The 25,665-nt window shown below is 43.2% G+C and overlaps 1 protein-coding gene across 4 annotated transcripts; it reads right to left on the bottom strand.

Annotated features, from left to right (window-relative positions):
* Positions 1–2,030: 2,030 nt before the first annotated feature.
* LOC106612610 (ras and Rab interactor 3) lies at positions 2,031–25,410 on the bottom strand. 4 transcript variants are annotated; one of them, XM_014213937.3, is made up of 15 exons: positions 24,649–25,410; positions 24,446–24,501; positions 24,207–24,283; positions 23,974–24,039; positions 23,814–23,880; positions 23,545–23,660; positions 20,221–20,376; positions 13,322–13,409; positions 13,097–13,150; positions 11,869–11,951; positions 8,539–8,767; positions 5,980–6,645; positions 5,480–5,797; positions 5,176–5,307; positions 2,031–3,452 (listed from the first exon to the last, which is right to left on the bottom strand). In XM_014213937.3, the coding sequence occupies exons 10-15, from the start codon at positions 11,908–11,910 to the stop codon at positions 3,037–3,039; spliced, it is 1,803 nt and encodes a 600-aa protein (XP_014069412.3). In that variant the 5' UTR covers positions 11,911–11,951; positions 13,097–13,150; positions 13,322–13,409; positions 20,221–20,376; positions 23,545–23,660; positions 23,814–23,880; positions 23,974–24,039; positions 24,207–24,283; positions 24,446–24,501; positions 24,649–25,410; the 3' UTR covers positions 2,031–3,036. The 4 variants fall into 4 exon arrangements, with proteins under 4 accessions (XP_014069412.3, XP_082812355.1, XP_082812354.1 ...); XM_082956229.1 differs by having other exon boundaries at positions 20,221–23,660; positions 24,649–24,969; positions 25,142–25,410; XM_082956228.1 differs by having other exon boundaries at positions 20,221–23,660.
* Positions 25,411–25,665: the final 255 nt, after the last annotated feature.

Here is a 25,665-nt window from a genome sequence, read left to right as displayed (position 1 = left end):
AGCCTTGGGGTACTCCCTTGGTGACAGGCAGTGGCTGAAACAGCAGATTTTCTGACTTTATACACTGCACTCTTTGAGAGAGGTAGTTAGCAAACCAGCCCAAATACCCCTCAGAGACACCACTACTCCTTAGCTGGCCCACAAGAATGGAATGGTCTACCGTCTCAAAAGCTTTGGCCAAGTCAATAAAAATAGCAGCACAATATTGCTTAGAATCAAGGGTAATGGTGACATCATTGACTACCTTTAAGGTTGCAGTGACACATCCATAACCTGAGCGGAAATCAGATTGCATACCAGAGAGAATACTATAGACATCAAGAAAGCCAGTCAGTTGATTATTGACAAGTTTTTCCAACACTTTTGATAAACAGGGAAAAATAGAAATAGGCCTATAACAGTTAGGATCAGCTTGATCTCCCCCTTTAAATAAAGGATGAACCATGGCTGCCTTCCAAGCAATGGGAACCTCCTCAGAAAGGAGAGACATGTTAAAAAGGTCAGAGATAGGCTTGGCAATGATAGGGGCAGCAACCTTAAAGAAGAAAGGGTCTAAACCATCTGACCCAGATGTTTTTTAGGGTCAAGTTTCAGGAGCTCCTTTAGCACCTCAGACTCAGTGACTGCCTGCAGGGAGAAACGTTGTAGTGGGGCAGGGGAAAAAGAGTGGGAAACATCTGGGATAGTTGCATTAGAAGGGTGGGATATGATGACATGTTGGACGGGCAAGGAGGTATGACTGAGTCAAATAGGAATCCTGACTTAATGAAGTGGTGATTAAAGAGCTCAGCCATGTGCTTCTTGTCAGTAACAACCACATCATCAACTTTAAGGGACATGGGCAGCTGTGGAGGAGAATGATTTATTCTCCAGGTCTTTAACCGTTTTCCAGAACTTCTTGGGGTTAGACCCACAGAGAGAGAACTACTCCTTAAAATAACTAACTTTGGCCTTCCAGATAGCCCGAGTGCACTTATTTGTCATTTTCCTGAACAATAGCCAGTCAGCCTGAGTATGCGTCTGCCAAATGACAATTCTTGAGGTGGAGTAACTCTGCCAGATCACGGTCGAACCAGGGGCTGAACCTGTTTTTAATTCTCATTTTCTTTACAATACCACTAAAAATATCAAAAAAGAAGGTCCAAGCATCTTTGACAGAGCTGATTCTATAGCATTTTACAGAGGCCAGTTCATGAAGGAAGGCTTGCTCATTAAAGTTTTTTAGCAAGCATCTATGACAAATCAGGACAGGTCGTTTCACTGAGCAGCCATTACGAACACAGGCTGCAAAACAGTGATCACTAAAGTCATTACAGAAAACACCAGACTGATACCTATCAGGATTATTTGTGAGGATAACATCGAGGAGAGTAGCCTTTTCTGGGTGTTTGGAATCATACCTTGTGGGATTGGTAATAATCTGAGAAGGATTTAGAGTCCTTGGTCAGGTGGTTTAAGAATGTCCCAGTTTAGGTCACCTAGCAGGACAAATTCAGACTTAGTGTAAGGGGCCAGGAGAGAGCATAGTGCAGGTAGGGTACAGGCCGGTGATGATGGAGGACGATAGCACCCAGCAACAGTCAACAAAGAGCTGTTTGAAAGTTTAATGCTTAAAACCAGCAAATAAAATTGTTTGGGGACAGCCTTGGTGGAGACCACCAAGCACTGAAGGTGATTCTCGGTAAAGATTGCCACTCCCCAGCCTTTGGAAGATCTGTCTTGCCGAAAAAGGTTATAACCAGATAGGTTAACATCAGTATTCAAAACACTCTTCCTTAACCACGTCTCAGTAATGACCAACATCTGGATTGGAGCTGTGAACCCACACTTTCAATTTATCCATTTTAGGTAATAAACTTCTAGTGTTAACGTGCAGAAAACACAGGCTTTCACGAGAGCAGAAGTCAGTGAAGCAGATATCAGAGCATAAGTCAGAATTGGGGCTAGCAACAGTAGATGGGCCAGGGTGTACATGCACATTTCCAGATATCATCAATAGTAATACAATCAAGGCACGGCAGAGGACAGGGAGAGCTCTACAGTGCTGATTTATGACATCTGAATGTGCATCAGATGGCAACAAGATCATATTATACAGCAATTTCATCAGGTGACATGAATACAAAGCCGGCGATGGGGGGTTAGAATAGGATGGGAGGCCAAAAGTCTGTGTAACCAATAGAGAGTCAGAGTCCCGAGTGTGGGAACAAACATAGTCTGTCCCACGGTTGGGTAAAGAAAGTTCATAGTCAACAAAGCATGCAGGAGTCATGAGGCAAATAGCAAAAGGCACAAGAAAATAATAAAATATATGATGACTTGGGTCTAGCAATTGTAAGTTCAGAGTCACTCGCCCCAACAACGCGTGAGTGCTGGAGGTGAGCGAAAGCTCAGGAGAGAGGGGTGAGTGTGGTGGAGGTACCTGTACCAGACAGGGGGAGACAGGCCAGGGCAGACGATGAACAGATCACCAGGTGGAATCCAAGCAGCAGTGCAGCAGTCAACGGGAGTAAATGTCACACCCACTTGGGAGAAGCTTTTATTTCTGGAGGCAGATTTCTTGTAGAAAATGCCAGTGAATGGTCTGAACAGCAGCAGGGGGCTTCAGAGGACGCTTCAAATACTCCTGCCACTTGTTGGGCCCAAAGGCCTCAACACTTTTCACTTCACACCTCAGTGCTAATTGAAGTTATATCTGGTCTGTCTAGCAAGCCTGGCAGCCTTAACTCAGCATTCAGTCTCCATAAATTAAAATACATCATTGTAATGTACTTTATTTTTATTTTTATTCTTGGCTTTCAAAATAGCATCAGACCAAACACTACTCACTCAGTTCCAGGTTGGATGGTGTCCTCAGGTCTCTGTTTGTTTGCTAGAGCACCCTCCGTATAGCTTGGAAACAGGAAACCTTGGTAGCAGTAACCTATCCGGTTAATTTTGGCCAAAATTAGGTTGTAGGTTTGGAGTTTTGATCTGGAGCGAAGGCCATGCTGTGGAGGGTAGCATCTGTGGAGTACCTCATGGACGCTGCGGAGACTAACCTGAGTCCTGTCTCTCCTTCCGAGGTGAGGACTGGAGTTGTGCAGCTGGGGATCCTTGGCCCTCCGCTTTGCTGCCCTCCTCCTCCCTCACCGCTACCACAACCTCTGAGATGATGTGCAGTGCCTTTGCCACAACACTAGAGGGCGGCGGTGGGGCGTCAGTTACACTTCTTGTGCCAGTTTCCGGCTCTGCGTCACTGGAGTTTTCCCTGCCCTTCTCGCCGTGCCCAGGTCTCCGGAGGGTCCTCCGAATCGTGCTGCGTCGTGATTGGCTGAAGTGCAGGGTGCGCCTGCGATGCCATTGGCTCAGGGATTGCTGGGCCTCGGTGGTAAGCTGGCGTGTGGCGAGACGGGGACGGAAGCTGCTGATGTAGAAGAGAGAGGCGTACAGGGACGTCAAGTAGTAACCTCCTGCAAAATAAAGAGACAGACACAGAGGTAGAGAGAGATAGAGAGAAACAGAGATCGAAAGAGGGTTACTACTGTATAAGTTGGGCTCATTGTACACATACAGTGTCAGTCAAAAGTTTGGACACACCTAGTCATTCAAGGGTTTTTCTTTATTTTTTACTATTTCTACATTGTAGAATAATAGTGGAGACATCAAAACTATGAAATAAGACGTATGGAATCATGTAGTAACCAAAAAAGTGATAAAATCTCATAATTGAAATTCTTCACAGTAGACACCCTTTGCTTTGATGACAGCTTTGCATACTCTTGGCATTCTCTCAACCAGCTTCATGAGGTAGTCACCTGGAATGCATTTCAATTAACAGGTGTGCATTGTTAAAAGTTAATTTGTGAATTTATTACCTTAATGCCCTTGAGCCAATCAGTTGTGTTGTGACAAGGTAGGGGTGCTATACAGAAGACAGCCCTATTTGGTAAAAGACCATGACCATATTATGGCACAACAGCTCAAGTAAGCTAAGAGAAACGACAGTCCATCATTACTTCAAGACATGAAGGTCAGTCAATGCGGAAAATGTCAAGAAGTTTCAAAGTTTCTTCAAGTGCAGTCACAAAAACCATCAAGCGCTATGATGAAACTGCCTCTCATGGGGACAGCCACAGGAAAGGAAGACCCAGAGTTACCTCTGCTGCAGAGGACAAGTTCATTAGAGTTACCAGCCTCAGAAATTGCAGCCCAATTAAATGCTTCACGGTGTACAAGTAACAGACACATCTCAACATCAACTGTTCAGAGGAGACTGCATGAAACAGGCCGTCATGGTTGAATTGCTGCAAAGAAACCACTACTAAAGGACACCAATAAGAAGAAGAGACTGGCTTGGGCCAAGAAACACGAGCAATGGACATTAGACCGGTGGAAATCTGTCCTTAGGTCTGATGAGTCCAAATGTGAGAATTTTGGTTCTAAACGATGTCTTTGTGAGACGCAGAGTAGGTGAATGGATGACCTCCACATGTGTGGTTCCCAACGTGAAGCGTGAAGGTGGAGGTGTGATGGTGTGGGGGTGCTTTGCTGGTGACACTGTCTTGTGATTTATTTAGAATTCAAGGCACACTTAACCAGCATGGCTACCACGGCATTCTGCAGCGTTACCCCATCCCATCTGGTTTGCGCTTAGTGGGACTATCATTTGTTTTTCAACAGGACAATGGTCCAACACACCTCCAGGCTGTGTAAGGGCTATTTGACCAAGAAGGAGAGTGGTGGAGGGCTGCATCAGATGACCTGGCCTCCACAGTCACCCGACCTCAACCCAATTGAGATGGTTTTGGATGAGTTGGACCTCAGACGGAAGGAAAAGCAGCCAACAAGTGCTCAGCATATGTGGGAACTCCTTCAAGACAGTTGGAAAAGCATTCCAGGTGAAGCTCGTTGAGAGAATGCCAAGAGTGTGCAAAGCTGTCATCAAGGCAAAGGGTAGCTACACCGAAGAATATAAAATCTAAAATATATTTTGATTTGTTTAACACTTTTTTGGTTACTACATGATTCCATATGTGTGATTTATTCCATAGTTTTGATGTCTTCATTATTATTTTACAATGTAGAAAATAGTTAAAATAAAGAAAAACACTTGAATGAGTAGGTGTGTCCAAACTTTTCACAGGTGCTGTCCTTTTTTTGTGGGTCTGCGTGATACGTTTGTATAATTCGTACCCTCTCCCTGCAGCTGTGTGGGGTCCAGTAGCTCCATAATGTAGTCAGTGTCCAGCTGCAGAGCGACCACATCACCACGCAGAAGCACCCAGGTCAGACAGGGCAGGAAGTCATCAGCCCCATACACCACACCTGAGACAGAGGGGAGGAGGGAGTCAAAGGTCAAAGAACTCCAAACATCATCCTTAATAGAGTGTACGGTGAATTTCACCATACCTAAAGAGAGAGAGAGAAATACACCAATCCTAACCAACCCCATTACTCCACATACCGAGGCTGAGGAGGTCTACCCTGCACCACCCACCTGGGTTGGCATTGGCCGTCATGCTGTGGTAGATGGTCTTGCAGACCTTGAGCAGGATATAGACCTTCCTGCTGGGGGAGTAGGACTGGTGCATGGCTGACCACCTCTGCTGGATCTTCTCCAGGGTGACAGGGTCAGGGACCCCCACCCCAGGCGTCCCTTCCAGCTCCTCCACCCCCCACCCCTCCAGGAGCCGCTGGTTCTCCCTCAGCTTCTGCAGGCTACCGTCGTGGTCCCGACAGCTCTGGAGGCAGCTGTACAGGTGGGCGTTCACAGGCTTTAGGGCCACTTTGTGTAGGGAGAGCTCCAGTATGGCATCTAATGTAGATAGAGGACAGAGAGAAGGAGAGACTGAGGTGTTAGAAACCAATTCTGGAATATTATGTAGTTGAGTATTCATCCGTCTTGGCTTTGTGGTGGATAGTGAACTAAAGCAGTTTTTTGTATAATAGTAGTGATATTCTGTTTTCTAACACTCATTTGTTAATGCATGGACTCACCCAGCTCCCCGTCGGGTGTGTCGGCCATACTGTCTATGAGGATGTGTATCTCAGGACAGTCCAGCAGTGTTTCTCTCAGAGCAGTGAGAGCCGTACGCACCTCCTGAAGCAGGTCCGCACCTGTCATGTCAGGGATAAACCCAGCCCCTAGGGTCATCTCAACGAATCCCAGCACTGCCTCAGCAAACACCCCGTCCCTCCGCTTGCTGAGCTCCTGCACCCGCTTGGTCAGCCTCTTCTGTGAACGCCCCAGCCCACCAATGGCCATGCCCACAGCCGAGAGGCGGTGCATCACCTTGTCGGCCAACCAATGCGAGGGGTGGGGGGAGTGGGAAGGACTGGTGACCGACTCCGGCTCCTCCTCGACGCTGTTGATTGACAGCGAGTCTAGCTCCAGGGAGGGGGGGCGGAGGAGGGAGGGGGGTGGTGGTTGGGAGAGCCATACATTGTCTTCAAACCAGGACACCCTCTGAGGCGACTGAGGGGCAGGGCTGAACAGGGGCTTGGGGTCTGAGGGGGGCCTGAGGGTGTTAGTGTGGTCCTGGCTCCCTGTTCTGTGGAGTGACTCAATGGAAGCATCCCTACTGGGCCTCCTCAGAAACACCCCCCCTGTAGGGGTGGGGGGAGACGGAGCAGCCTGGACTACAGGAGACCCTGTAGACAAGACTAAACATACACTGCATTTGGAAAGTATTCAGACCCCTTCCTTTTTCCACATTTTGTTAAGTTACAGCCTTATTCTAAAATGGATCAAATATTTGTTTTCCTCAATCTACACACAATACCCCATAATGACAAAGCGAAAACAGGTTTTAGACATTTTTGCTAATGTATATATATATAAAAAATATATATTTACATAAGTATTCACACCCTTTGCTATGATATTTGAAATTGAGCTCTAGTGCATCCTGTTTCCATTGTTCATCCTTGAGATGTTTCTACAACTTGATTGGAGTCCACCTGTGGTAAATTCTATTGATTGGACATGATTTGGAAAGGCACACACCTGTCTATATAAGGTCCCACAGTTGACAGTGCATGTTAGAGCAAAGGACTTGTTCGTAGAGCTCCGAGACAGGATTGTGTCAAGGCACAGATCTGGGGAAGGGTACCCAAAAACATTCTGCAGCATTGAAGATCCCCAAGAATGCAGTGGCCTCCATCATACTTAAATGGAATAAATTTGGAACCACCAAGACTCTTCCTAGAGCTGGCCGCCCAGCCAAACTGAGCAATTGGGGGAGAAGGACCTTGGTCAGGGAGGTGACCAAGAACCCAATAGTCACTCTGACAGAGCTCCAGAGTTCCTCCGTGGAGATAGGAGGACCTTCCAGAAAGACAACCATCTCTGCAGCACTCCACCAATTAGGCCTTTATGGTGGAGTGGCCAGACGGAAGCCATTCCTCAGTAAAAGGCCCATGACAGCCGCTTGGAGTTTGCTAAAAGGCAAGACCATGAGAAACAAGATTCTCTGGTCTGATGAAACCAAGATTGAACTCTTTGGCCTGAATGCCAACCGTCACTGTAGGGCACCATCCCTTCAGTGAAGCATGGTGGTGGCAGCATCATGCTGTGGGGATATTTGTCAGCGGTAGAGACTGGGAGACTACTCAGGATTGAGGCAAAGATGAACAGAGCAAAGTACAGAGAGATCCTTGATGAAAACCTACTCCAGAGCACTCAGGACCTCAGACTGGGGTGAAGGTTCACTTTCCAACAGGACAACGACCCTAAGCACACAGCCAAGACAACGCAGGAGTGGCTTTGGGACAAGTCTCTGAATGTCCTTGAGTGGCCCAGCCAGAGCCTGACTTAAACGCGATCGAACATCTCTGGAGAGACATGAAAATTGCTGTTCAGTGACACTCCCCATCCAACCTGACAGAGCTTGAGAGGATCTGCTGAGAAGAATGGGAGAAACTCCCCAAATACAGGTGTGTCAAGCTTGTAGCGTCATACCCAAGAAGACTGGAGGCTGTAATTGCTGCCAAAGGGGCTTCAACAAAGTACTGAGTAAAGGGTCTGAATAATTATGTAAATGTAATATCATTTTGAATTTTTTTTTTTTTATTGAATAATAATGTTTTTGCTTTGTCATTATGGGGTTTTGTGTGTAGATTGATGAGGGAATAAAAACAATTTAATACATTTTAGAACAAGGCTGTAACATAACAAAACGTGGAAAAAGTCAAGGGGTCTGAATACTTTCCGAATGCACTGTATCAGTTAGTCGTTGGTTGATTTGGGTTTTGGCATAATGGCTAGTGAGCTCTAGGATGTCTCATTAGCTACAGAGAGAAGCGTGATTAATGCGATGACATTTTCCCACAGACAGGATGGACATGGATAATAAAACACCTTTAAAGTCCAATGCAGTCATGTAAAATATATATCTTTTTTATATCACATAATTTCAGCTTTTACACTAAAAGGGCATTATCATCATTTTCACAATTTCACAGTATTATTCCAACCTCATAGTGAGGAAATAATGATAAAACTAAAGAAATCATGTTTTTGACCACACTGGGCCTTTAACAGCAAAATCACTTTACCTGGATTATCAGGACTAGAGCTGCAGGGCTCCTGCTCCAATGAGATAGCTTTCTTAGTAAGAAGATCCGCCCCTGACCAAGGTCTCGTACTCAGTCGTCTCTCACGCCTATAATTGGATGGCCGATTAACTCGCTGTGGGCTGGTTGGTTGATGCGTCAGCCAGTCATCGCCATGCTCATGGAGATACAGTGGGTTGATGATGGACAGAGCACCATTGGCTGCTGTCAGCTAGTGAACAGAAGACACACTTGAGAGGGAGCTTGACTGTGTATTTAAAAGGCATGAGGCACATGAGGATCTTCACGAAAATGTTAAATTATCATTGGAGAATGATTTGAACTTGAAACATTATAATGGTTTCAGTATTAAAGGTTGTTTTTATCTCAATATCAAATCATTTCTGGGTAAGAAATAAATACCTTACTGTAGGTCAAAAATAAACAAAAATAGTATTTCTTAATCAAGAATTTTACTAGGACTGTCTGGGAGAGGTCTGAGTGGGAGGGGAAGGGCACCAAAGTGGAGGACGGGCCTAACGGGAGAGAGGTTATTGGCAGAGAGGTTAAGAACTCTCTTTGTCATTGGTCTATTACACATTATACCTGGTGATGTCACCAGGCAAGCCAAAACCCCTTCATCCCGTGAGGCAGCAACTATCAGGAAATAACACTAACCACGTTTCCTTCCACAGTGTTTATGTGAGTAAAGTCATACCGTATAAAAAAAATCACGACAGCTGTGATGGAGACAGGAAGTTTCGGTACAACTTTTAAAATGCAGAAATCATTTCTTCTTTTGACGTCGCACAATTTTTTTGTGTCTGTAAAATTATTTATGCGAGAAATGGAGGTGAAAACACCTTTATGCGCAAATATTGATATAATAAGCATCATATTGAAGTGAACTTGGAGACACGCGATGATACGGTATGTGGTCCTCCCACTATGACTCTGGCTACAGATAAAATAAGTTATGATGAACTTCACAGGGTGATGAGCTTGATGCTCCTTTCCAATAAATATCGAGGGTCTTATTCTGGTGACATGATGATCGATGTTTGGCTGCCATTTGACAAATAAAAATATCCTCGCTCTTATCCATAATAATCTCATCACGTAGACTCGCACAGTATCTGTGAGCTGTTGGATATTGCGCACATTGGCTATTTAACACAACAGTTTTTGTGACAAAACTGTAGGTAGAGTTGAAAATGAGATGGAAGCACATTGAACTTATTCTGTACATGAAAACTCGTCATGATTTCTATTCACAACAAGTCAGTTTAGTGGAAACAAACCACTGGTGGGAAAATGCACATATTCTCTTTAATGCTGATTCTAGAATATTTACTAATTGGATGGAAAGCTAGCTACCGATATAATTTCTTCTCACTTTTACATTGATAGCTTCTTCAGCTGTTGTACAATATGATATCAAAACACAAGAAAAACATACTTTTTGACAGCACTGGGCCTTTAAAACCTATAAAGATTTGAAAAAGGACATACACTATTCAAATGTAAGATACAACTCTTCGAATGAAGAGCAAAAGGAGCTGTGAAGTCAGTCTGAACTGAGGTACACCTCTACTCATCTATAATGCTGAGAGGGACAATTGACTGGGATATTGTTACAAAGCAACAGGAACACCCAGAGCAGACTTCTGCTTCTCAATGTGAACCACATGTCAAACCATGGCAACACATCCGCTGGATTGGGTCTCTAACGACATGTCATGTTAAAGCAGAATGCAACACAGTGAATACACTATATATACAAAAGTATATGGACACTCCTTCAAATTAGTGGTTTAGGCTATTTCAGCCACACACGTTGCTGACAGGTGTATAAAATCGAGCACATAGCCATGCAATCTCCAAAGACAAACATTGGCGGTAGAATGGCCTTACTGAAGAGCTCAGTGACTTTCAACAGCAGGTAGCCTAGTGGTTAGAGCGTTGGGCCAGTAACCGAAAGGTTGCTAGATTGAATCCCTGAGCTGACAAGGTAAAAATCTGTTGTTCTGCCCCTGAACAAGAAAGCACACAGCTTGAAATAACTTTTTAAATGTTTGTTCATGTTTTGAAAATAACTTTTTAGTTATCAGATTTGATTTTGTTTTATTCATTCACTGTTATTCATTGTTCCTAGGCCATCATTGTAATAAGAATTTGTTCTTAACTGACTTGCCTAATTAAATAAAGGTTAAATAAAATACATTTAAACAAACGCGGTACCGTCTTAGGATGCCACCTTTCCAACAATTCAGTTCGTAAAACTTCTGACCTGCTAGAATTGCCCCAGTCAACTGTAAGTGCTGTTATTGTGAAGTGGAAACGTCTAGGAGCAACAACGGCTCAGCCGTGAAGTGGTAGACCACACAAGCTCACAGAACGAGACCGCCGAGTGCACGTAAAAATTGTCTGTCCTCGTTTGCAAGCTTACTACTCAGTTCTAAACTGCCTCTGGAAGCATCTTCAGCACAAGAACTGTTCGTCAGGAGCTTCATGAAATGGTTTTCCATGGCCGAGCAGCCGCACACAAGGCTAAGATCCCCATGCGCAATGCCAAGCGTCGGCTGGAGTGATGTAAAGCTTGCTGCCGTTGGACTCTGGAGCACTGGAAACGCGTTCTCTGGAGTGATGAATCACGCTTCACCATCTGTCAGTCTGACGGACTAATCTGGGTTTGGCGGATACCAGGAGAACGCTACCTGCCCGAATGCATAGTGCCAACTGTAAAGTTTGGTGTTGGAGGAATAATGGTCTGGGGCTGTTTTTCATGGTTCGGTCTAGGCCCCTTAGTTCTAGTGAAGGGAAATCTTAACGCTACAGCATACAATGACATTCTAGACGATTCTGTGCTTCCAACTTTGAGGCAACAGTTTGGGGAAGGCCCTTTCCTGTTGAAGCATGACAATGACCCTGTGAACAAGGCGAAGTCCATACAGAACTGGTTTGTCAAGATCGGTGTGGAATAACTTGACTTGCCTGCACAGAGCCCTGACGTCAACCCCATTGAACACCTGTAGGATTAATTGGAATGGCAACTGCAAGCCAGGCCTAATCGCCCAACATCAGTGCCGACCTCACTAATGCTGTTGTGGCTGAATGGAAGCAAGTCCCCGCAGCAATGTTCCAATATCTAGTGGAAAGCCTTCCCAGAAGAATGGAAGCTGTTATAGCAGCAAAGGGGGGACCAACTCCATATTAAAGCCCATGATTTTGGAATGAGACGTTCGACGAGCAGGTGTCCACATACTTTTGACCATATAGTGTAGGTCCCAACCTTTATAGTCATGTTATGAAGCTATGAATACAGCGGATTACCTGTATGGTGCACATGGCAGTACCAGGAGCCCTCTGAGTCATGTGATCAGGCTGGAGGTCAGAGGTGGGACACAGCCAGTACTCTACACACAAACAGATACACAAAAAGAAAGGGAGGAAAGGAGATCAAACATTAGAATGAGAGAAGATGAGATGGTAGTCGTCAAGAGGAGTAGGAGCAGGTAGTGGGAGGGAGAGTAAGAAGAGGAGCAGATAGAGGATGAAACGTTTGACATGAAGTGACTAGGATGGATGACAAGGATATAGTTGTGCAGGAGGAGTGAAAGGAAGATGATAAGTGGAAGAGAGCGTGGGTGAGGAAGAGGAGAGACGACGAGGGTGAATTCAGACTTGGACCCAGCTGGGACAGACTGCTGGACTGTAGCAGATCTGTTAGATGGTAGAGCCAAAGAGGGATGAACAGACACACTGGCAACACGAGAGAGAGAGAGATATGGAGTGAGAGAAGCAAAAGAGAGAGACAGAGACGGAGTGAATTGAAAAAAAAATATGAAAACATTTTGAGAGTGAGACCTTCCATTATAAAGCCATGACCTACAGAGAAATAAACCTGAAGAAGAGCCCCCTCCCTAAGCAAGCTGGTCCTGGGGCTGTGTTCATAAACAAACAGACCCCACACAGCCCAAGGACAGCAACACAATTAGACCCAACCAAATCATGAGAAAACAAAAAGATGACACATTGGAAATAATTTACTAAACAAACAAAGCAAACTACAACTCTATTTGGCACTAAACAGAGAGTACAAAGTGGCAGAATATCTGGCCACTGTGACAGACCCAAAATTAAGGAAACCTTTGACTATGTACAGACTCTTCGACTCTGTGAGAGAGGCCGCCGAAAGCAGACCTGGCTATCAAGAAAATAAATGTATGTTTTCCCTTTTGTACTTTAACTATTTGCACATCATTACAACAGTATATAGACATAGCATGACATTTGAAAAGTCTTTATTCTTTTGGAACTTTTGTAAGTGTAATGTTTACTGTTCATTTTTATTGTTCATTTCACTTTTGTCTATTATCTACTTCACTTGCTTTGGCAATGTTTATATATGTTTCCCATGCCAATAAAGCCCTTAAATTGAATTGAATTGAGCGAGAGAGAGAGAGAGAGACAGAGAGAAAGAGAAGTTAATGAGATATATCAGATGCATAACGGATAAATACCGTAGTCAGTATATATACCGTAGGTTGTTGTAACTCACCTGCTCAGCGAGCCAGATCAGAGAAGCCTAAATATGACTCAGATGGCTGATAAGCTGAGAGAGAAGAAGAGAGAGGTTATTATAAGATGTACAACAAACTAAGAACTTGATTTGATTTAAAAAAAATACTTGATTAAAAAAAATATTTTAAAAAACAGGGAAGTATGAAGTATGGCTGTTGAGGTTCTGGACAGTAAAACATGCATGTGTGTGTGTGTGTCCTGCCTGTATGGGGTTGTCTCTGACATGTCCACTCTCTCCTCCAGTGGACACACAGCAGGATGGGCTGGGAGTCCCTCAACACCAGGAAGCTCTGTGAAAGGAGAGAGAGAGAGAGGTGACGAGAAGCCTCATTACACTGTGTTTGGGCGTTAGGAAACAGTAATTGTGCAGAGCAGCTTCACAGATAAGGACAAGATGGTCTTACTCATTGTTCTGTAGACCAGTCATTCAAGGCCTACAGAAGTGAGCAAGCCAGGCTAGCCTCACACCAACGCTAACTAAGTGGCAGAGAATGTGCAAGCACAAATAACACACACATTCATATAATCACCACAAAACTCACAGCGAAATACAGTACCAGTTAAAAGTTTGGACACACCTACTCATTCAAGGGTTTTTCTTTATTTTTATTCTACATTGTAGAATAACAGTGAAATAACACATAAGGAATCATGTAGTAACCAAAAAAGTGTTAAACAAATAAAAATATATTTAATATTTTAGATTCTTCAAAGTAGCCACGCATTCTCTCAACCAGCTTCATGCGGAATGCATTTCAATTTAGAGGTGTGCATTGTTAAAAGTTCATTTGTGGAATGTCTTTCCTTCTGAAGCCAATCAGTTGTGTTGTGACAAGATAGGGTAAAGACCAAGTCTTTATTATGGCAAGAACAGCTCAAATAAGCAAAGAGCAAAGACAGTCCATCATCCATCAACCATCAAGCGCTGCCACAGGAAAGGAAGACACAGAGTTACTCAGAGTTCAAGTAACAGACAAATCTCAACATCAACTGTTCAGAGGAGACTGCGTGAATCAGGCCTTCATGGTGGAATTACTGCAAAGAAACCACTACTAAAGGACACCAATAATAAGAAGAGACTTGCTTGGGCCAAGAAACACGAGCAATGGTCATTAGACCGCTGGAAATCTGTCCTTAGGTCTGATGAGTCCAAATGTGCGAATTTTGGTTCCAAACGCTATGTCTTTGTGAGATGCAGAGTAGGTGAACAGATGATTTCCGCATGTGTGGGTTCCACCTTGAAGCATGGAGGAGGAGGTGTGATAGTTTGGGTGTGCTTTGCAGGTGACACTGTCTGTGATTTATTTAGAATTCAAGGCACACTTAACCAGCATGGCTACCACAGCATTCTGTGCCGATACGCCATCCCATCTGGTTTGCGCTTAGTGGGACTATCATTTGTTTTTCAACAGGACAATGACCAAACATACCTTCAAGCTGTGTAAGGGCTATTTGACCAAGAAGGAGAGTGATGGAGTGCTGCATCAGATGACATGGTCTCCACAATCACCAAACCTCAAACCAATTGAGATGGCTTGGGATGAGCCTACAACTGCTCTTAAATACAAGTAAAACTAAATGCATGCTCTTCAACTGATCGCTGCCTGCACCTGCCCGCCCGTCCAGCATCACTACTCTGGACGGTTCTGACTTAGAATATGTGGACAACTACAAATACCTAGGTGTCTGGTTAGACTGTAAACTCTCCTTCTAGACTCACATAAAACATCTCCAATCCAAAGTTAAATCTAGAATTGGCTTCCTATTTCGCAACAAAGCATCCTTCACTCATGCTGCCAAACATACCCTCGTAAAACTGACCATCTTACCGATCCTCGACTTTGGCGATGTCATTTACAAAATAGCCTCCAACACCCTACTCAACAAATTGGATGCAGTCTTTCACAGTGCCATCCGTTTTGTCACCAAAGCCCCATATACTACCCACCACTGCGACCTGTACGCTCTCGTTGGCTGGCCCTCGCTTCATACTCGTCGCCAAACCCACTGGCTCCAGGTCATCTACAAGACCCTGCTAAGTAAAGTCCCGCCTTATCTCTGCTCGCTGGTCACCATAGCAGCACCCACCCGTAGCATGTGCTCCAGCAGGTATATCTCTCTGGTCACCCCCAAAGCCAATTCCTCCTTTGGAAGCCTCTCCTTCCAGTTCTCTGCTGCCAATGACTGGAACGAACTACAAAAATCTCTGAAACTGGAAACACTTATCTCCCTCACTAGCTTTAAGCACCAGCTGTCAGAGCAGCTCACAGATCACTGCACCTGTACATAGCCCATCTATAATTTAGCCCAAACAACTACCTCTTTCCCTACTGTATTTATTTATTTTGCTCCTTTGCACCCCAGTATTTCTACTTTGCACATTCATCTACTGTCAAATATACCATTCCAGTGTTTTAATTGCTATATTGCATTTACTTCGCCACCATGGCCTATTTATTGCCTTTACCTCCCTCATCTCACCTCATTTGCTCACATTGTATATAGACTTATTTTTCTACTGTATTATTGACTGTATGTTTGTTTTACTCCATGTGTAACTCTGTGTTGTCATATGTGTCGAACTGCTTTGCTTTATCTTGGCCAGGTCGCAGTTGTAAATGAGAACTTGTTCTCAACTTCCCTACCTGGTTAAATAAAGGTGAAATATATATATTTTTTAAATGAGTTGGATCGCAGAGTGAAGGAAAAGCAGCCAACAAATGCTCAGCATATGTTGGAACATCTTCAAGACATTTGGAAAAACATTCCAGGTGAAGCTGGTTGAGAGATTGCCAAGAGTGTGCAAAGATGTCATCAAGGCAAAGGGTGGCTACTTTGAAGAATCTCAAATATAAGATATACTTTGATTTGTTTAACACTTTTTGGTTACTACATGATTCCATATGTGTTATTTAATAGTTTTGATGTCTTCACTATTATTCTACAATGTAGAAAATAGTAAAAATAAAAAATAAAACTTGAATGAGTAGGTGTGTCCAAACTTTTGACTGGTACTGTAAGTGAACGCGCAATAGGGCTACAGAAGTGGGTTTAATGAACATTGTGTTCAGATGCCTGACAGTGATAGTCAGTGACACATTGGTATGTTCACTTTGTGTCAAGAACAAACTACAGGAAGCAGCAGTTTGATGTAAGGCAAGCCATTTTAAATATCAAGTTCTCTAAATATCGTCAACTAAATTTGGGGAAGAGAAATTAACTCCCCTTTGTTCACTTCATCATTTGCAGTGCCTTCAGAAAGTATTTATACCCTTGACTTATTCCACATTTTGTTGCGTTACAGCCTGAATTCAAAATGGATTACATGTTTTTCTTCCTTCACCCATCTACACACAATACCCCATAATGACAAAGTGAAAATGTCCCAAAATTATTTTGCAACTTTACTGAAAATTAAATATAGAAGTAACTAATTTATATTAGTATTCATACCCCTGAGTCAATACTTTGTAAAAGCACCTTTGGCAGCTATTACAACTGTGAGTCTTTCTGGGTAAGTCTCTAAGAGCTTTCCACACTGGGATTGTGCAACATTTGCCCATTATTCTTTTCAAAATTGTTCAAGCTTTGTCAAATTGGTTGTTCATCATTGCTAGACAACCACTTTCAGGTCTTGCCATAGATTTTCAAGTAGACTTAAGTCAAAACTGTAACTCGACCATTCAGGAACAATTACTGTCTTTTTGGTAAGCAACTCCACTGTAGATTTGGCCTTGTGTTTTAGGCAATTGTCCTGCTGAAAGGTAAATTAATCTCCCAGTGCCTGGTGGAAAGCAGACTGAACCAGGTTTTCCTATAGGATTTTGCCAGTGGTTAGCTCCATTCTGTTTCTTTTTTTATCCTGAAAATCTCCCCAGTTCATAATGACTACAAGCATACCCATAACATGATGCAGCCATCACTATGCTTGGAAATATGGAGAGTGCTACTCAGTAATGTGTTGTATTGGATTTTCCCAAAACATACTGTAACACTTTGTATCCAGGACAAAGTGAATTGCTTTGCCACATATTTGGCAGTATTATTTTAGTGCCTTGTTGCAAACAGGATGCATGTTTTGGAATATTCTTATTCTGTTCAGGCTTCCTTACACTCTGTCAATTAGGTTAGTATTGTGGAGCAACTGCAATGTGGTTGATCCATCCTCAGTTTTCTTCTATCACAGCCATTAAACTCTACAACTGTTTTAAAGTCATCATTGGCTTCATTGTAAAATCCCTGAGCGGTTTCCTTCCTCTTCGGCAACTGAGTTAGGAAGGATGCCTGTATCTTTGTAGTGACTAGGTGTATTGATACACCATCCAAAGTGTAATTAATAAATTCACCATGCTCAATGTCTGCTATTTTTTTTCTACCAATTGGTGCCCTTCTTTGCGAGGCATTGGAAAACCTTCTGTTTATGAAATTCCCTGCTCGACTATATGTGTGGTACAGAGATGAGGTAGTCATTCAGAAATCATGTTAAACACTATTATTGCACACAGAGTGAGTTCATGCAACTTATTATGTGGCTTGTTAAGCAAATATTTACTCCTGAACTTATTTAGGCTTGCCATAACAAAGTGGTTGAATGCCTATTGACTTAAGACATTTCAGCGTTTCATTTTTAATACATTTGTAAATATGTCGAAAAGCAATTCTACTTTGACATTATGGGCTATTGTGTGTAGGTCAGCCTACAAAAAAAAATCTACATTTAATACATTTTAAATGCAGGCTGTAACACAACAACATTTAGAAAAAGTCAAAAGTACATTTTTTAAATATAAAGTGCTTATACCACCAATTCAACCTAAACCCTGAAATACAGTAGTTCTTACAGTGTAATAGGATGCTGTATCCAGATACTGGATCACCATTGTCTCACCATACTCACTTCTCAGTAACTGATCTTGTTAAAACAGGGTCCTTAAAAGATAGCTGGGGTTCTTTAGCAAAACAAATATATTTTCTGCATCGATCAACTTCTACGCCCCTACTCAGTCTGCTCCTCTTTCTTTCAGTCCATCTGTATCTCTCCTCTCTTACTCTCTCACACATGCAGCACTTCTGCATTCATTTCCTTTTATGCAAAGGAAAGGGAACTACAAGAGTAACTCGACATACTGTACTCGACATACTGCTTCCAAATTCATCTGTAAAATCGCAGCCTGTCCAGATGCTAACCTAATGTACCAAGGTGACCTGGAGGCTAGGCCCAAGGGCCTGAATGCAGAGGTCAAGAATGAGGTCAGACAGTAGATAGTGTCATGGGCCTACACAGTGTGTCTGTCCCAAATGACACCCTTTTCCCTACATAGAGCTCTGGTCAAAAGTAGTGCACTATTGGTAGTAAAGCCTATGGGCCCTGGTGAAAAGTAGTGCACTATATACAGTTGAAGTCCCAAGTCTACATACACTTAGGTTGGAATCATTAAAACTCGTTTTTCAACCACTCCACAAATTTCTTAACAAACTACAGTTTTGGCAAGTCAGTTAGGACATCTACTTTGTGCATGACACAAGTCATTTTTCCAACAATTGTTTACAGACAGATTATTTCACTTATAACTCACTGTATCACAATTCCAGTGGGTCAGAAGTTTACATACACTAAGTTGACTGTGCCTTTAAACAGCTTGGAAAATTCCAGAAAATGATGTCACGGCTTTAGAAGCTTCTGATAGGCTAATTGACATCATTTGAGTCAATTGGAGGTGTACCTGCGGATGTATTTCAAGGCCTACCTTCAAACTCAGTGCCTCTTCGCTTGACATCATGGGAAAATCAAAAGAAATCAGCCAAGACCTCAGAAAAAGAATTGTAGACCTCCACAAGTCTGGTTCATCTTTGGGAGCAATTTCCAAATGTCTGAAGGTACCACGTTCATCTGTACAAACAATAGTATGCAAGTATAAACACCATGGGACCACGCATCGTCATACCAGTCAGGAAGGAGATGCGTTCTGTCTCCTAGAGATGAACGTACTTTGGTGCGAAAAGTGCAAATCAATCCCAGAACAACAGCAAAGGACCTTGTGAAGATGCTGGAGGAAACAGGTACAAAACTATCTATATCCACAGTAAAACGAGTCCTGTATCGACATAACCTGAAAGGCCGCTCAGCAAGGAAGAAGCCACTGCTCCAAAACCGCCATAAAAAAGCCAGACTACGGTTTGCAACTGCACATGGGGACAAAGATCGTACTTTTTGGAGAAATGTCCTCTGGTCTGATGAAACAAAAATAGAACTGTTTGGCCATAATGACCATAGTTATGTTTGGAGGAAAAAGGGGGAGGCTTGCAAGCCAAAGAACACCATCCCAACTGTGAAGCACGGGGGTGGCAGCATCATGTTGTGGGGGTGCTTTGCTGCAGGAGGGACTGGTGCACTTCACAGAATAGATGGCATCATGAGGATGGACAATTATGTGGATATATTGAAGCAACATCTCAAGACATCAGTCAGGAAGTTAAAGCTTGGTCGCAAATGGGTCTTCCAAATGGACAATGACCCCAAGCATACTTTCAAAGTTGTGGCAAAATGGCTTAAGGACAACAAAGTCAAGGTATTCGAGTGGCCATCACAAAGCCCTGACCTCAATCCTATAGAAAATTTGTGGGCAGAACTGAAAAAGCGTGTGCGAGCAAGGAGGCCTACAAACCTGAATCAGTTACACCAGCTCTGTCAGGAGAAATGGGCCAAAATTCACCCAACTTATTGTGGGAAGCTTGTGGAAGGCTACCCGAAACATTTGACCCAAGTCCAACAATTTAAAGGCAATGCTACCAAATACTAATTGAGTGTATGTAAAGTTCTGACCCACTGGGAATGTGATGAAAGAAATAAAAGCTGAAATAAATCTCTCTCTACTATTCTTCTCACATTTCACAGTCTTAAAATAAAGTGGTGATCCTAACTGGCCTAAGACAGGGAATTTTTACTAGGATTAAATGTCAGGAATTGTGAAAAACTGAGTTTAAATGTATTTGGCTAAGGTGTATGTAAACCTCTGACTTCAACTGTAGGTAACAGGATGGACAGTGACTGATGGGCACAGTGATCTGTGTAAAGACAGAGGTTAGTCGGGGGGAACTCACCCTAGCAGGCTGGCCCCAGAGGGTAGCATGGGCCTCGTCTCTATCCCAGGGGCCCAGGTGTCCTGACATAGTCGCAACCTGTCCAGCAGAGTCAGGGGCCTCCTTGAAACTCTATCAGTAACCTCATTGTCTGTCCTCACCGTGCCACTCACACCTCTAGAGACATTGACACAAAGGGTAGTTTGAGGCTTCATAATATGCTGTTACAGCATACAGGGGCGGTCTCCCGGACACATATTAAGTCTAGTCCCGGACTAAAAAGCATGTAAAATTTTAAATGCCTGTTAGTCCAGGACAACGCTTAATCTGTGTCCTGGAAACCGCCAGAGAGCTCGTATAAAAGAGATATATAACCCCAGTGGGTCCCTAATAACGATCCATGGGGTGGAGAAAAGATTCTTCTTATCATGATCTACCGAACACCCTCATCATCGCAGACTAGAGAGGACACCACAGAAACATAGCTGTGCAAAATGTTTAGTGTATGCCAACTGCATATAGATTAAGATGAAAACCAATATATCAACATGAAATAAATGAAAAAAAGAACATTCAAGTATTTGAAAAAGTTATTCTGGAATAAAAGAGTGATTATATCCTTCCTCAACTAACATTTGAAGGGATAGTTCACCCAAAAGTTGGTGAACTAACCTTTACGGCTGATTTGAGATGATAGATGTATTAAAAAGGGTTACTTACTGTTAACATCCCCTAGGGCTGTTTGTCAAAGTAGCTGCAACTTTATGTGTCTCCCCTTCAGCCTAACAAACTCCAGATCTCTTCATATTGTCAGCCTAACAAACTCCACAGATCTCTTCATGTTGTCAGCCTAACAAACTCCACAGATCTCTTCATGTTGTCAGCCTAACAAACTCCACAGATCTTTTCATGTTGTCAGCCTAACAAACTCCACAGATCTCTTCATGTTGTCAGCCTAACACACTCCACAGATCTCTTCATGTTGTCAGCCTAACAAACTCCACAGATCTCTTCATGTTGTCAGCCTAACAAACTCCACAGATCTCTTCATGTTGTCAGTCTAACAAACTCCACAGATCTCTTCATGTTGTCAGCCTAACAAACTCCACAGATCTCTTCATGTTGTAACCTTGTGCCTACAGACCTGTCTTCTCACATTCTAACTATGTTACTCTACAATTTGTCTTATCGGTGAAAAATAACAGGGTAAAACATTTTGTCTACTGCAGATTTCGTACCTCAGCAACAGTCTTTCTCTGTTCCGTCAGAAGTATATTTTGTGTCGATGCATCACCTGCCTCTACCACACACCTTGACAGTTGATGTTGCACTTTCACTTGCCCACAAGTTCTCTATTTTTATTTTTCTCATTCTCTCCTCCTCCATCTCCCACCCCTTCATGTGGTTAACCTTGCTAACACGTTTAACATAAAGAAATTAGTCTGCTTAGCCTTTACTCTCAAGACCTGAATAATGCTCATCTCACTCTCTTTTACCCAGAGACACATCTGAGTGTTGCACTTTATAGAGCTGAAAACACAGACAAAATGGATTCAGACACCAGTTAACAGCTGCATGAGAATAAAAGGTGGGATTCTAAGTGTACTGTAAATGTGCAATAGTATTTTCTGTTCAACTCACGGCTACAATACATTCAACATAGAAATAAACAACCCATGCACCTAACATCAGTTGTACCAATCAACATCAGTTGTACCAATCAACATCAGTTGTACCAATCAACATTTACATTTACATTTAAGTCACTTAGCAGACGCTCTTATCCAGAGCGACTTACAAATTTGTGGATTCACCTTATGATATCCAGTGGAACAACCACTTTACAATAGTGCATCAAAATCTTTTAAGGGGGGGGGTTAGAAGGATTACTTTATCCTATCCCAGGTATTCCTTAAAGAGGTGGGGTTTCAGGTGTCTCCGGAAGGTGGTGATTGACTCCGCTGTCCTGGCGTCGTGAGGGAGCTTGTTCCACCATTGGGGTGCCAGAGCAGCGAACAGTTTTGACTGGGCTGAGCGGGAACTGTGCTTCCTCAGAGGTAGGGAGGCGAGCAGGCCAGAGGTGGATGAACGCAGTGCCCTTGTTTGGGTGTAGGGCCTGATCAGAGCCTGAAGGTATGGAGGTGCCGTTCCCCTCACAGCTCCGTAGGCAAGCACCATGGTCTTGTAGCGGATGCGAGCTTCAACAGGAAGCCAGTGGAGAGAGCGGAGGAGCGGGGTGACGTGAGAGAACTTGGGAAGGTTGAACACCAGACGGGCTGCGGCGTTCTGGATGAGTTGTAGGGGTTTAATGGCACAGGCAGGGAGCCCAGCCAACAGCGAGTTGCAGTAATCCAGACGGGAGATGACAAGTGCCTGGATTAGGACCTGCGCCGCTTCCTGTGTGAGGCAGGGTTGTACCAATCAATCAGTTGTACCAATCAACATCAGTTGTACCAATCAACATCAGTTGTACCAATCAACATCAGTTGTACCAGCTGTATATGAGCTCAATGCTTAATGTAGTTTATGTGCATGAAAAATACCAACTTCAGTGGGAGACCTTGCCACGTTATTTTGTGTTTTTACTTGTTGTATCACACACAATCTTCTAGAAAGCATGGAGTTGCATTTAGTCAACACCAGAGACGTACTGCGACATATCACACCACTGTGGTAACATTCTGCTGCATCATTCGTGCTGAAATAGAAACGTCCAACGCCAACATCCACAGGAAGTAGAGAAACCAAATGCCACAGGTACGCTTAATAGATTAACAATTATTATATTAAAACAATTGATAAACAATAAGAACAGAAAGCAATGCCATGAAAAACAAATGCATAATTATGATTAAAAATAGTAATTGATCATAAAATGCTATATTATAAATGTTTTCATTCTATTTCCAGTAGTTGTGTCACTGCATCAGTGGATGAATCAGCCATTCATCATCTTTGTTACCCTGCCATGTCTTCTATACTTTGTCACTTCCGTCTAAATGAATCAACTAACTGACTGAACAGAGCTAGTCGGCATGCTGACAGCTCAGTGCCTGTAGCTCTCTCCCTCAGAAGGAAATGTAAACTCGTTTTAGTGTGTTTTGCTATAAACTCCATCTGTGGGAACTGTCAAAAGACAGACCAATAAACACAGTAGGAGTCAGGAGGTGGGTTTATATCAAACAGAGGTTGGAGAGGAGAGAGAAGTTAGTAAAGTGCAAACTAAAGGGAGAAACTCCAAAACCAGACAGTAGTGCACAGTCCTGGTTACTGTATGCAAATCTGCTTCCAGACTCAAGCCTAGTGATGGGTTGGAGCCGGCCGGTCTCTCATTGGTTATTCTACCTTAGCCTTCCCCGACCCCACCTTCCCAGCAGCCCCAGAGCTCTGATTGGCCTGTTCCTCCTGGCTTTGCTGTTAATCTTCTCATTCTCCCATTTCACCATCTCTTCCAGCTCCGCCTTGGAGAAAGAGAGATCATGGAAGGAGGGAGAGTGGGAGTGAGAGAGTAGTGAGAGGGAAAAAAATAAACATTTCAATAATCTCTGTTGCACTGTTATCATGACTGTGTCCATAGAGTATGGGTATTTACTAAGCATGTACAGTATATTTACCTTCCAGCCCAGTAGGTCAGCAAGTGCCAAGCATCCATCATCACATGTACTAATATGAGCCACATTCCTGACAGAGACAAATCATAACCAATGAATATTCATCAGCAACACTTCCAACACCATCTTCATCATAGTTCAAGTGAAAGCGATAACTTCTCACCTGTATGCTTTCTGAGTCTAAGTCCATTCCTCCGCCAATGCCTATCATCCCTAATACAGGATCTGCCTACAGGGAGACACAGACAGAAAGATATACACCATTTATGAGCTCGTTGATGCTAGAATACATGGTTGAAGAGGACACATGTTGAAATGCAATACTATACCAATAGTAGTGTATCAGATAACTTTATAATCATGATCCTGTGAAAAGAGTCAGACAGAAAGACTCACCTGCCAACAAGAGCAGCATAGAGCTGAACCTGCAGGGAGGTCCCCATTATAATCAGCAAATCACAGCGAGTAAAGTCCTGGAGGAAAATAAACAGGAAACCAGTACTGAATACTGTGCCTTTCATTATGGTTCATCACTTTATTATGGTTGTACACACACAAATCTGCACATACATGGGAAAGACAAAGACGCACAAACTCAATGTAGTCTATCAGGTCACCACCCAAACCACACTCACCATGGCCATTGAGGTGAAGAACCTCTTTGGTAGATTCTCACCACAGAAAGCAATATCTGAAAATGGAGAACAAGGAGAAATCAAGTATTTTACAAAGAAAGTTTAATAAACAGGTCCGTAAGAACTTTGAACTATGAGGAACTGAAAAATGGAGAGAGCATATTCAAGTAAGGATGGATAAGAAGTGAAAAGAAATGACTCACCTGGTTTGGGGCGGCAGGTAGCCTAGTGGTTGGCCCAGTAACCGAAAGGTTGCTGGATCGAATCCCTGAGCTGACAAGGTAAAAATCTGTCGTTCTAATCCCGAGCAAGACAGTTAACCCACTGTTCCCCGGGCACTGAAGACGTAGATATCGATTAAGGCAGCCCCCCGCACCTCTCTGATTTAGAGGGGTTGGGTTAAATGCGGAAGACCCGTTTCAGTTGAATGCATTCAGTTGTACAACTGACTAGGTATCCACCTTTCCCTTCAACCAGATTACTGCACTTGTCACATTTGTGGATGTCATCAGAGAATATTTTCTCTGCAGGTCAGAGGTTAAAAAGCATAATTCAACAATTATTTTAATAGCACCCACATTCCTTTTAAATGACAACTTAATTAACAAATCCATGTAAATGAGTGTCTGCCTAGGTGGTATAACAGTGTCTTGTTAAACCACCCCAGTTAGATATTACCGTACCACATACACTAACCTTTCATCCAGTCCAAGTCGTACTCTTTCCGGCATATAAATCTGACACAGTGAGGTGTAGAAGATGCCGTGGGGCTTCAATCAGGTCCTCTCCCTCCAGTCCTGCTGCTACACGTTCCAGGGTGTGGATATTCTGCCCAAACCAAAATGGATGACTCCAATAACAATTCAATACAGTCTGTAGGTGACTAACTCAGACACAGAACAAAGGATATGAAAGAATACCGAACCTGTGAGTAGCAGCGTTTGAGTAGCCCCTTGTCCTTCAGCAACTTGATGAAGTAGTGACATACTGTGGTCTTAACATACAACACTGCTGTTAGTGATACCTAAAAATACACAGGCACCAACTGCACAACTCAGGAAATTAAGTTAAGAAAATTAAAAGCCAGAAAATAGGCTAGATCCTACCTTAAACTGTCCTGGGTACAGCTCCCCAGCCAGGGCAAAGAAAGGCTCAGGGTGTTTCTGATGTAGAAAGAGAGGGGTAAATCTTGAGTGGTGATAGCAGCTAAGAACAAAATA

The sequence above is a fragment of the Salmo salar genome, chromosome 09, assembly GCF_965601325.2.
Source record: "Salmo salar chromosome 09, fSalSal1, whole genome shotgun sequence".
Classification (NCBI taxonomy): Eukaryota; Metazoa; Chordata; class Actinopteri; order Salmoniformes; family Salmonidae; genus Salmo; species Salmo salar.
The sequence above is the reverse complement of the archived record's forward strand: the minus strand, read 5'-3'. Positions and strand labels throughout refer to the sequence as shown.

Excerpts from the sequence above, each read along its gene's own strand:
- LOC106612610 (XM_082956228.1), bottom strand. The coding sequence starts at position 11,910 with ATGACTCAGAGGGCTCCTGGTACTGCCATGTGCACCATACAG. Across the intron at positions 8,768-11,868 it reads CTGCCATGTGCACCATACAG|CTGACAGCAGCCAATGGTGC; the intron begins GTAATCCGCTGT and ends TCTGTTCACTAG. Across the intron at positions 5,308-5,479 it reads GACGGCCAATGCCAACCCAG|GTGTGGTGTATGGGGCTGAT; the intron begins GTGGGTGGTGCA and ends CCTCTGTCTCAG.